The sequence below is a fragment of the Malurus melanocephalus genome, unplaced genomic scaffold (assembly GCF_030028575.1).
Source record: "Malurus melanocephalus ecotype Western Australia unplaced genomic scaffold, MMel_1.1 scaffold_966, whole genome shotgun sequence".
Taxonomy (NCBI): domain Eukaryota; kingdom Metazoa; phylum Chordata; class Aves; order Passeriformes; family Maluridae; genus Malurus; species Malurus melanocephalus.
Window position 1 is genome coordinate 88,367 of NW_026624198.1, and position 12,307 is coordinate 100,673.

A 12,307-nucleotide genomic window follows, 5' to 3' on the forward strand; every position below is an offset into this window, starting at 1 on the left:
AGAGGGCAGAACAGTGATCTGGCTGTACACCGTGATACCAAAAACTCATCCCAGAGGAAAACAATMAAACAGGATCCACCTCTGGCTGTGTCCAGGATGATGTGGAGAATACCCCAGCACCTCCATCCTGCCCACAGACCGTGGTTTTTTTTTCACCTCGATGGTTTCCAGCTGCCCGAGCTCCTTTCCAAGAGCTGTAACCCGAGCTGGATAATGCTTTCAGAAAAGAGGAGAATAAATCTCCAAGTAAATCTCGCTAAATGACAAAGACAACAAAAAAAATCGAGCAATAAATACCCCGTGTGCTGATGAGCCTGGAGTGCCAGAGGATTGTGCTTAAATCAGAATAGGCCGGCTCTTTGTGAAGCCTAATTAAAAATCAGCAAGCAGGAAACAACAGATGCTAATCAGTTTATTTTATTTTTTTTTTGGACTCTTTAGGAGCGGATTCTCAGGGGTGCTGTTCAGGTGCAGTGCTAAACAAACACAGATTTAGGGGGTTTGCTGTGGGGTTTTAGTGGGGTTTGTTGGTTTTGTTTGATTTGAAATTCTCTGTCAGGGCTCACAAATTAAAAATATTGTCTCAATCCTCCTCTCCTCGTGTTCCTCGTAGTCACAGGAGAGGGAAAATCGGCTTTCCTGCAATTTTCAGATGTTCTAACTGGATTTTATCAGGTGTAAAGCTGCCTGGATCAACTTCACGCCCGGGAGCCTCTTCTCAGCAATTTCAACCCCTGAAGTTGGATTCACTCATTAACTGAGTAATTAACTGGAAAACCCATTGAATTTGAAACCTCATTTGCATGCAGCTATTGTAATTTCAAGCTGTGGAGAGTGTTTTATTTTTTTTTTTTTAAAGAAAATTATCAATTTTCTTCATTGCAAATATGCAGAAGCCTCTTGGTTGCTGCTTGGAGCAACTTTGGCCTTTCAGCAGGAGTCAGTAGCTCGTTTCTGTCCGAAATTAAAACACGTAAATAAACCAACAATAAATAAATGAACAAACCCAGAGAAGCCAGAGCACTTCTGGAGTTTTTTATCTGTCAAACCAAAACCCAGAGATGCCTCAAAGGCACGGAATTATCGCAGGCCTTGACACRGCGGAGCTATTTCATTCTGGGCTATCCACAAACAATTCAAGATGTTCTGGGTCTTTAATTTATGGGATGGAAYGTCTTCTTTTTGCTTCCTTCATCCCCTGAAGAGCCTTAATTGCAATTGTGGATTGGGAGAACAAATTGGAGAGGATCCTGCGGGGTGTGATGGCAGATAAAGGATGGGTTTGTCAGAGGACACCGAGTCCCTCCCGCCTCTCCAAAGGGCAGGGGAGTGTTTTTCCCAAACCCTACTCCTGACCCCAATTCCCAAAGGGCTCCTAAAGAACGGGATTTGCTGGAGATGGAATGTCAGGCCAGGTTTGCTGAGCGTGGCTGTGGGTATGGAATCCATCTGCTGARTTTGGCTTTGTGGTGCAGGAACTGAAATATCCCAGCTGGGCCTGTAAATCCGTGCGGGACACCGCAGATTTATCCAGGAGCTGCTCTGCTGATGGGCAGAAAAGAGAGGGAATCCTTCTCCTGGGACWGATTTCTTATGAGAAATGACACCAACACTTCTGGGGAAAAGCGATTCCCATGGGAAAACATGGGAAAATTCCCCAAAACAGGAATTCCAAGTGGCTTTTTAAAAGCTTCATGTTGGCACGAAGTGATGGCCAGCACTAGCTGAGCTTCAGGAGAATTACGCTTGTCTTAGAGATTTGGGGAAATGCTGGTTTTTTTCTGGAATGCTGAGAAATGAGAGTTAAAATCGAGAACTATCCCACTAAAAATCCAGCATGCTGGAGCTGGGACTAAGCAGGGGTGAATCCAGTTTCTTGATCTGGYTYTAAGGAAAGCTGCTCAGCAGGYTGGAAAACCAAGTAGAACGGTCCARTCATGAAAATATTTCAGTTGCARTTCTGGAGATGAAGAATTCAAACTGATTTATGTAACAGCCACGAAGATAAATATTTTTTTATATATATAAAAGATTAAAAATTAAAATTTCTTCTTCCTAGGAACTCCAGCAGCTTAGCAAGCAATACAGCAACATCAAGCTCCTGCAACTGGGTGAGTAGAGAGCTTTATTTTTATGAAATATGTTCAGTTTAAGTGAGTACATCTTAAAAAATTGCTCTCCTGGGTGATCAGTAGCTGGACGTGAACTCCAGCAGCTGAAAACCATCTCAARATATCACAGGGGAAATGTACTTTTGTGAAGTTTCTTGTGTGTTTTCTTCCATCTGGCGCTGCCCAAACGCCTCCATGGAGCCTGGGCTTGGGTTTGGGATGGGTTTTCTCACCCTGAGCTGCTCCTGGGGCTCTCTCCCCGGCTCCTCTGTGCAGATGTGGTCTGTGAGAGCAGCATCAAGAAAGTGGTCAAGGAAGTGGAGGAGATGGTGGGGGACCAAGGCCTCAACTGCCTCATCAACAACGCGGGCATCAACGTGCTGGCCTCGCTGGAGGAGGTGACCGCAGAGACCATGCTGACCATCTACGAAACCAACACCGTGGCGCAGCTCATGGTCACCAAGGTAAGGGCTGCCAGGAGTTTCCTTAATCTGGGGCTTTTCCATGAGTTTGTCCAGGTTTTTGGAATGGCACAGAGACAGCTCTGCCGTGGAGAGCAGCAGGATTTCCTGTTGGTGTTCCTGGGGTGGGCAGAGGCTGCTGCAGGAAGGTTTTGGTCACTGGGGTTGAGGAACATCCCCAATCTGTGCTGGTGGCACTGGGCTGGGCTGGGATGCTCATTCTGAATGAGGACATGATCCAATTGATGCCTAAATCTGGCTCACCTAAAGCAGACCCTCTACAGAATTCAAACAACAATAAAATGAAAATTCTGTTTATGGCAGGGCCTTCAGGTGCATCCAGGGCAGTCCCAGTCCACTCACAATGGACAATGGCTCATGGGTTTTTTACATTTTTATCAGTTTTGTCCATTTGCACATCGGGAATTCCTGCTCCCTGCTTTGCTCCGAGACCCTCCCTTCTCCCTACACTCTCTAAGTCATCGTTAAGATAAATTTTTCCTCTTCTTTCACAAGTTGACAGAAATAAAACACTCCAATATTGCATGGTTTGGGATGGAAAGGTGCTGCACCCCTGGGCTGCCACAATAAAGCATTTTTTTCCAGCTGAGGTGCACCCAGGGCAGCCCCACWCCCACAATGGACAATGGCTCACGGGTTTTTCACCCTTTCTCACTTCTGTCCATTTTGGGGCTGAATCCTCCAATTGCAGCTCAGCCAATGCAGTCATTGACTCCAAGTTGGCTCCCCCCAGTTCTCTGTTGTTTCCATCTCTTGGGGCCTGGCACAGTGAGGTGTCCTTGAGTTTGGGGCTGCAGAGGAATTGTTTTGTGTAAAAATGGGAGAGCTCAGCACTGTCTGTGGAGTCTGGAGTTAAACACTCAAGAATTCCAGGGTTACAAAGACATGACAATATAGAAAGTTTTTTAAAAAAACATCACAACTCCAATCCAAATCACCAAATTAACCCAAACTCTTGTTTCCACAGGCCTTCCTGCCCCTGCTGAGGAAGGCAGCCCAGCGGAGCACTGGGATGGGCTGTCACCGAGCTGCCATCATCAACATGTCCTCTCTGGCTGCCTCCATGCAGCTCGTCCAGGCCAACGAGATGTTCCTCAAGGTCTATCCCTACAGGATAGCCAAGGTTTGTGGGCTCCATCAAGCTCTGTTCCTCAAGGTTTATCCCAGCCAAGGTTTCTGGGCTCCCTGGGCTGTGCTCCTCAAGGTTTATCCCTACCAAGGTTTGTGAGATCTCCCGGGCTGTGTTCCTCAAGGTTTATCCCAACCACGGTTTGTGGGTTCCATCAAGCTGTGCTCCTCAAGGTTTACCCCAATCAAAGTCTGTGGGCTCCCCCAGGTTGTGCTCCCTGCCTGAGGACACTTAAAAACCACTCTGACCTTAGGGTGGGGATGCCAATGGGTGCAGCACCTCTGCGGACACCAAAACCCTTCCCGTTCTGCATTTCTGTGGGTGGAAATGAGAGCTGTGGAACTCTACAGCTGGAATAGACACACCAAGTCCTGGAGAGCARCTCCCAAATCCTGCTCTGATGCAGATCCATTCCACGGGGATTTGGCATTCAGGGAAGAGAGTGATGCCATCGAGTGTGGGTTCCATCAGCTGCATTCCTGTCCAGTCCAAGAGAGAGAGTGGGCAGAGAATCAGCAAAAGGTGTGCTGACCTCTACGTGGGGATGTGAGGCAGTGACAGGTGGGATTTGGAGTTTTCTGCCATCCAGAGATGGAGTTTGGACAGATAATCAGGATCAGACACACAGTTTCTCCTACACCGCCTACTCATAAGCTGTTCAACGCTTGTTTTCACCGTTCAGGAGTCGGTGGATGTTTGTGCAGTGATTATTGCACAAAAACACCGTCCTTATGTCAATATTATTCTCCTCGTGGCTCCTGAGGCGTTTCAAATGCTACTTTATCTTCCTTTACAACTTAATTTCGTCTTTGGGCGTGAGTTCATGGTTGGTAGAGCTTTCAGAAGGTCTGGATCAGTTACTGAGAGTCTCTTAGTGTCCCTTCTATGCCAGGGGCAGCAGGGTGGAAGGGAGCTGGGTTTGGGGTTTTGCCCAGGGTTCATCAACAACTCATTAACGAGAATTTCCACTCTCACAGACCGCACTGAACATGATCACCCGGTGCCTCGCTGCTGACCTGAAATCTGACGGGATTCTCTGCATTTCTCTGCACCCAGGCTGGCTTCAGACAGACATGGGGGGAAACATGGTGAGCTCTGGGAAGGTGCARGTGGGGTTCTCTTGCTGTCCCAACCTCTGGCTGCACAGCCCCACGTGCTGCAAAGGCAGGCAGTGACACACAGAAATCCATCCTCCTTCATTCTGGAACCTCCTTCAATGCATTTAATTATTTTCTGTACCATATTCTCAATAATGACCCTAAACCTATTTATTACTCCATTCTAGAACCGCCCTAAATGCATTTAATTATTCCCAATAATGACCCTAAACTTGATTCATTACTGCATTTGAGAACTGCCTTAAATGTATTTATTCTCCTCTGTACCATACTCCCAATAATGACCCTAAGCCTGATTCATTTCTCTATTCTAGAACTGCCTTAAACACATTTAATTATTTCCAATAATGACCCTAAGCCTGATTCATTACTCCATTCTAGAACCTCCTTAAATACATTTAATTATTCCCAATAATGACCCTAAACTTGATTCATTCCAGGCTCCATTCTAGAACCTCCTTCAATGCATTTACTGATTTTCTGTACCATATTCCCAATAATGATCCTAAACTTGATTCATTACTCCATTCTAGAACCTCTTTCAATGCATTTAATGATTTTCTGCACCATAATCCCAATAATAACCCTAAKCCTGATTCATTCCAGGCTCCCATGCAGGTACAAGAAGCTATCCCAGGAATTCTCTCTGTTCTGGACCGTCTTGGTGAAAAAGAAAACGGTTCTTTCCTGGACTGGCAAGGGGAAACTCTACCRTGGTAGAAGCACTCAGAGCTGCACAGGAACAGCATCAGTCACAATTTAATTTTACCAACTCCGTTCTGTGTCTCTCGGGTTCTCTAACATGCTGAAATAGCCAGGGTGACATTCAGCCCCTCTCTGGGTGTGTTTGGGATGCAGGGTGGTTGATTCTTTCACTCGGCCTTGCTGCTGCTCTGCTCTAATGCTTCCTGCAAACGCTGCTGCGCTCTTGGGGATGGGCATCTCCCGGAACCCTCTGAAACGGATTCAAACCTGAGAGTGAAATCCAGGGGCTGCTTCCTTTTCATTTCCACAGCCAAAGTGGGCTTCTGGCTCTTTGCAGAATTGAGTGACCTGACCTCAGAGCCAGGCCAGTGCAGGCTGTCAGATCTCAGTTATCTCCAGTAAAAAACTCCTTTGTTTTCCTTTGTTCCTAACTGAGCCAAGGTTGAAATTGTCCAGCTCTAAACCACGGGAATTTGGTATTTTTATCAATTCTGTGGCAAACTCTGAGTGTCCCCAGGTTGTCCACCTCGCTTTGTTCCCAGCAGGTGACTAACAGCCCGATCTGGGGGTGGGAATGTTGTTTTGTACATAAACTTCTGAAGTGTCTTCAATAAAATCTTGATTAAACAAACAGCCTGTTTACCGAACTGTTTACTTCATTCCTCTTCACAGGTTTCTCTKTCCTGGCAAGAGAATTTTATTCCTACCTCGCAGAAAGAAACTCTGACCATTGCWGTTCCTTTCAGGGCGGTTGGGTTTGACACAATGGGGTGCACCTAAAATGGATCCAGACCCTTGTTCTGGTCTGAAATCCTAAAAGCAGCTGGTGAATAAATCTCCTGTGTTCTGGCTGAGGTAGGTAGAAAAGCAAAAAGCTCTTTGAAGTCTGGGATTGGTTTCAAAATCCCTCCCTCCTGCCAGCTGATTAGGCACTTTCATGCTGTGCCAAGGTGGTGGGTTCCTGTAAGAAAAGAAAAACAACAGCCAGGTAGGGGGAGAGAACAGGTGTGGCTGGCCCTGGACTGCAGCCACGGGAGCTGCCCCTGGATGCAGACAAGGGAGTGTCAGGAAAGGTGTCTGGATGCCTTCTGCCATCCCTGTATGAACAGGATCACGGGAAAAGGATCATAGAATCCTTTAAAGAATGATGGATTCCTTTACAGGGTCACAGAATCCTTTAAAGAATCCTGGAATCCATTATAGGATCATAGAACCCTTTAAAGAATCACGGAATCCTTTAAATAATCATGGAATCCTTTACAGGATCACAGAATCCTTTCTAGAATAATGAAATCCTCTCCAGAATCACAGAAACCTTTACAGAATCACAGAATCCTTTCCAGGATCACAAAATCCTTTACAGAATCACAGAAACCTTTAAAGAATCACAGAATCCTTTCCAGGATCACAAAATCCTTTGCAGAATCACAGAATCCTTTCCAGGATCACAAAATCCTTTACAGAATCACAGAATCCTTTCCAGGATCACATACACCTTTAAAGAATCATGGAATCCTTTCCAGGGTCACAGAAACCTTTATAGAATCACAGAATCCTTTACAGAATCCTTTAAAGAATCATATTGGGGAACATGAAAGACTGTGAGGGATCATGAAGGGCCGTTGGAGGCCATGAAAGGCCGTTGGGGACCGTGARGAGCCGTTAAAAGGCTGTGAGGTGCCCAGACCGGCACCCTGAGGGACCACAAATTATCATGAAGGGCCGTGAGGGACCGACACCGGCACCGTGAGGAACCGACACCGACACCTTGAGGAGACACACCGGGCCGTGAGGGACGGACACCGACACCGACACCGTACAGGGACGTGAGGAATCGACACCGGCACTTTGAGGAACCGACACCGGCACCGCGAGGAACCGACACCGACACCTTGAGGAGACATACCGGGCCGTGAGGGACGGACACCGACACCGTGAGGGACCGACACCGGCACCGTGAGGAGACATACCGGGCCGTGAGGAGCTGACACCGGCACCTTGAGGAACCGACACCGGCACTTTGAGGAACGATCCCGGGCCGTGAGGCGCCGACACCGGCACCATACAGGGCCGTGAGGGGCCGACACCGGCACTATTCAGAACCGTGAGGGGCCGACACCGGTACCGTACAGGGCCGTGAGGAGCCGACACCGGCACCATTCAGGAAGGTGAGGGGCCGACACCGGCACCTTGAGGAACCAGACAGGGCCGTGAGCGACCGACACTTTGGGTAGCCATATAGGGCCGGGAGGGGCCGACACCGGCACCCTGAGGAACCGACACCGGCACCGTGAGGAGACATACCGGGCCGTGAGGCGCCGACACCGGCACCATACAGGGACGTGAGGGGCCGACACCGGCACTTCGAGAAACCGACACCGGCACTTTGAGGAGCCATTCAGGGCCGTGAGGGGCTGACACCGGCACCTTGAGGAACCACACCGGGCCGTGAGGGGCCGACACCGGCACCATACAGGGACGTGAGGGGCCCACACCAACACTTTGAGGAACCACACCGGGCCGTGAGGGGCCCACACCAACACTTTGAGGAACCACACCGGACCCTGAGGGGCCGTTCCCCGGTGCCGTTCCCCGGTGCCGCCAGCGGGCGCTGCGGACCCGCCGGAAGTTCCGGTGGCGGCGGGGCCGGTGGGTGATGGCGGCGGTGGCGGCGGGGCCGTGAGGGGAGGGCGGGCGCGGGGCTCGGGGGCTCCGTGAGGGCCGGGGCAGCACCGGGACAGCACCGGGAGGGCTGCGGGGAGGGAAGCGACCCCTCGGGACGGCCCTGCTTAGGCTGCGCGGCTGCTCCTCCCGGCCTCAGCGGGGAATAGAACCGTGCCCGGGAGCTCGGCTGCGGTTACCGTGTTTTTAAAGTGAAAACARCGCAAGCTTTATTAATAAATCACCCCCGCGGCTCAGCTACCCCGCTGCTTGACCCCCACAGCAGAGCCCGAAAGGGTGAGGGTAAAACCAGGAGGGTGTTCAGGGTGTCTCAGGCCGTCTTTTTGGGGGTTGGGGTTGAATAGAAAAGGATTTTTTTACACTGCATGTTTGCCTTATAGAATAAATTTTCTTATTTGAACAGTCATAGCCGGCTCTGCTAGTGAACAAAGTGAAACAAAATGTTAATATCACAGCTGAGTTCCCAGTTACTGAAGGCCTCGAGAATTGCAGGTAAATTGGTTTTGTGTGACCAAATTTTGTGTTTAATTTTTTTTTTCCTGGTTTATATTGGGCTCTCAGAAGTTTCTTTTCCACCAAGCAGTGGAGGAGGGAGGAGGCYGTTATTGAGTCAGGGGTTGCAAACGTTATTACCGCTCATCGGTTATGTAAGTGAGGTGTAGCTGAGGTTTAACTTCTTGTGATTTGATACAGCAAACAGTGCCTTAGCATCCCAAACTGATTTTCCATCAAATAACATAAAAACATTCCACTTAACAGAATCATGGAATGGTTTGGGTTGGAAGAGAMCTTAGAGACCATGGAATTCCAACCCCTGCCATGGGCAAGGACACCTCCCAGTGAAGGAGAAGCTCCTCCCTGCTCTGCCTGGGTGACTTGGGCAGTTTGCCCAGTAAAGTGTAATTTTTTACACTTTAGCATTGCAGTTAAAAGTTGAAAATACTTCCTTGCTYTTGTGATTTTTTGAGTGTTTCCCTTTATTAGATTTTTCTGGGCAGAGCTGTAMAATCCCCCAATTTCAATGCAATCCCTTTCTCCCCAAGGCCACCTCCTGCCCAGGTCGGTGTCCTCGTTCCTCTGCTGCCGCTCTCTGTCCGCACGCTACAGCACTCAGCCCCCCAGCACGAGCGGGGCCCAGCCCCAGCAGTGGCACACGCTGGACCCTGAGCTGGAGGAGATCCTGATTCCCAGGAAACTCTCCATCAGCCCCTTGGAGAGCTGGCTGACCGTCAGGTACTCCCTGCCCAAAGCTGAGGATGATCGGGATGAAGCAAAGCACGAAACCCCGCAGCGATCCGAGTGTCCCCCGCCCGCCCCCACAGGGGATGTGGGTGAAGGAGAAGGAGTCCTGAACAACAAAGTGCAGTGCAGGAATGTGCTGAAGATCCGCAGGAGGAAAATGAACAGGCACAAGTACAAGAAGCTGCTCAAGAGGAGGAAGTTCATCCGCAGGAGGGTGAAGGAGGGGCGCAAGAGGAAGCGGCAGGTGAGCTCAGGGGAGGGGGRGTTTGCTGTTCATCCAACCAGATGTTGGATTTAAGTGGAATGGATTTGGGGAAAAATTCGTTTGAATTCATGAATTCAACATTTAGCCTCAAGCTAAAAGTCAGGTTGGACAGCAGGAGGAATTTCTCCATGGAAGGGGAGGTGGTGGATTCACCCTGGAAGTGTCCAARGAAGRRCTGGATGTGGCATCAGTCACACTTGGACTTAATGATCTTGGAGATMTTTTCCAACCTCAATWATTCTGGGATTCCAAACAGAATTGTGATCATTGCTAGGCATAATTTTTCTTACGTAACCGTAACTTATATGTGATTAATGGAGATGAATTTTAGTATTTGTGTGAAAGGTGAATTTCTGCGTCTACCCTGCATCAGGAATATGGTTTTAATTTTAATTTCTTCCCTGTCTCCCCACATCCCAGGTGCTTCCTTTTCTATTTTTCTATGTAGAAGTTTTTTACTTCCCTGACAAGAAGGGATGAAGGAAAACATGGGGGTTTGTTCAAGCTGGGGATGTTCTCCTTCAGTGCTGCCTTTTGATAGAATTTACTGGGATATAATTTAGTTCATTCTCTGGGAATTCTCACCTTGCCCAGATGCAAATCAGAGTTAATTGTAATTCCACTGTTTCAGATTTGTAGGAGGCAGCATTGAACACAGTAAAATCCTCTTAATTTCTTTGCCATTTCATTGGCAATCTTCTCAATTTTCTTTGCACAGGACTTTTATAAAACACTACCAAGATCCTTGTGCATTTTAATGCCTTCTGATATATTTTCTGCAGTAAGATTAAATATTTTGAGACTTAAAACCTTTATCTCTTTTGTTTATGTAGCACCTATGTTGTCCTTGGGACACGTGGGTGTTCTTCTGAGCTGCATTACCATTTTTTGTTTCTTTTTCTCCTGTTTCAGATAAAATTTGAGAAAGATTTGGAACGCATCTGGAAAAGAGCTGGCTTGAGAAGTGCTCCTGCAGGGTGGCAAACCCCCAAGATCTACCTGAGGAGCTCCAAGCGATAAAAAAAACCACCTGTCACAAATTTTAAATCTGCAGTTGTAATTAAAAAAGATATTTAAATATGTTGATGACATTTAAACTTTTTCTGATTGTGATGAAAATAGCAGGAGTTTTCCAAGGATGAACTGGCAGCAGTTTCTTCCCCAAAGGAGAGATTTGAGCTCTTTTTTGGTGCTTTGGCCCTGCTGTCCTGTGCTCACAGCAGAGCTGTTTTGGGCTCCAGCTCAATTTCTTTAWTTTGAGGCTGAGCCTAAGAACAAATCAGGTGTGGGAGATGGGATCAGTGAAAGAATTCTCCTCATTGTACATATCCACRAGCCTTTGGAAAAGCTCTTTTCTAAATTGCATTCTTTATAACCTTACTGCACAAAAGCTGGGGTTTTCCTAAGGGTTTTGCTGGGATGGGAATTGGATCAGAATTTCATGGAATGGACCTGCAAGAGCTTTTATTGTCTTTTTTCTGGAGCTTTGGTGTGCACGTGCCTGAGGCATTGCATGAACAYCCTTAAAGGCACGTTTAGTTTTGTGTTCTATTTTGTGCTAAAAAAAAAAAAAAATGTTTTCTTTGGTCTTTGATTGGCCCTTGTCATGTAGAACATCCAGATATTGGTAAAAGTAGTAGTTCAGAGTTAATTATTCATTAACTACACAAACTTTTGTGCCTGGGGCAGCCCTGATACAATCAGMTGGTTTTGCATGGTTGAAGAGAGTGCTGAAAGCTGTGACAAATACAGGTATTTAAAATAAACTCTGACAGAGGATTTTTTTTTTTTTTTATCTGGGTTCTGGTTTGGGTTCTGCTTTTCTTTTTGGGGTTTGAGGCAGGTCTGGGTGGTTTGGTGTGATTGAGCTTTTGTATTTTTGAAAGAGATGGGGTGGACTGAGAGGAAAAGAATGAGGAATGGAGGGAAACTCCCCAAAAATGCATTCCCTTCTTTCTGCTAGGAGAGAATAAACCGAGAGGGAAGAAAATAAAAAAATCTAAGAGGGAAGAAAATAAAAATGTACAAATCAGGTTTGGGTTCTGCTTTTCTTTTTGGGATTTGAGGCTGTTCTGGGTGGTTTACTGTGATTGAGCTTTTGTATTTTGGGAAAGAAATGGGGTGGACTGAGAGGAAAAGAATTGAGGAATGGAGAGAAACTCCTTGAAAATACATTCTGTTTTTCTTTCTGCTAGGAGAAAATAAACTAAAACAGAAGAAAATAAAATGTGGAGGTCATTTACAAGGTGCAGTTTTGATCTGGCTGCAGAAAGGACACYCTGAGCCRCAGCTTTTCTGGGCAATTTGTGCCTCACCAACGATTCCCTCCTGACATCCGACATCTCTCAGGGTTTGTGTTTTCCTTGTGGAAAAAAACTCTGTTTTGCAAGGTTTTAATCAGCTCCTACATCCCAGGGCTGTGTCAGCCTCCTTTCATATTTCTGACCGCAGGATGTAATTTGAAACTTTTGCTTTGCTGGACAACATCAGGGAGGTGAAAACTGCTCCTGTTTTTCTCTAGAGGGAGCACGAGTCCAGGATAAAATGTTCCCAAAGCTTTGTTAGGAATGGCT

The 12,307-nt window shown here is 47.3% G+C and overlaps 2 protein-coding genes across 4 annotated transcripts in view; both read left to right on the plus strand.

Annotated features, from left to right (window-relative positions):
* LOC130585806 (C-factor-like) overlaps nt 1-6,171 on the plus strand; it is a 12,248-nt gene extending 6,077 nt beyond the window's left edge. Inside the window, exons 2-6 of the mRNA XM_057386442.1 lie at nt 2,060-2,111; nt 2,388-2,575; nt 3,561-3,716; nt 4,700-4,810; nt 5,447-6,171. Coding sequence (XP_057242425.1) covers nt 2,060-2,111; nt 2,388-2,575; nt 3,561-3,716; nt 4,700-4,810; nt 5,447-5,560 — 621 coding nt within the window. The 3' untranslated portion in view covers nt 5,561-6,171. The remainder of the gene's footprint in view (nt 1-2,059; nt 2,112-2,387; nt 2,576-3,560; nt 3,717-4,699; nt 4,811-5,446) is intronic.
* A 1,961-nt stretch (nt 6,172-8,132) lies between these two features.
* AURKAIP1 (aurora kinase A interacting protein 1) lies at nt 8,133-11,732 on the plus strand. Of its 3 annotated transcripts, none has more exons than XM_057386439.1 (4): nt 8,133-8,194; nt 8,631-8,719; nt 9,271-9,713; nt 10,647-11,732. In XM_057386439.1, exons 2-4 carry the CDS (start codon nt 8,668-8,670, stop codon nt 10,752-10,754), a joined length of 603 nt encoding a protein of 200 aa, XP_057242422.1. In that variant the 5' UTR covers nt 8,133-8,194; nt 8,631-8,667; the 3' UTR covers nt 10,755-11,732. The 3 variants fall into 3 exon arrangements, with proteins under 3 accessions (XP_057242422.1, XP_057242423.1, XP_057242421.1); XM_057386440.1 differs by lacking the exon at nt 8,133-8,194 and adding an exon at nt 8,209-8,224 and having other exon boundaries at nt 8,630-8,719; XM_057386438.1 differs by lacking the exon at nt 8,133-8,194 and adding an exon at nt 8,313-8,509.
* The last annotated feature ends 575 nt before the right edge of the window (nt 11,733-12,307 follow it).

Bases quoted from the DNA above. Each gene is read 5' to 3' on its own strand.
- AURKAIP1 (XM_057386439.1), top strand. From the start codon at position 8,668: ATGTTAATATCACAGCTGAGTTCCCAGTTACTGAAGGCCTCGAGAATT. The intron at 8,720-9,270 runs GTAAATTGGTTT...TTTCTCCCCAAG, and splicing joins GAAGGCCTCGAGAATTGCAG to GCCACCTCCTGCCCAGGTCG. The intron at 9,714-10,646 runs GTGAGCTCAGGG...CTCCTGTTTCAG, and splicing joins GGCGCAAGAGGAAGCGGCAG to ATAAAATTTGAGAAAGATTT.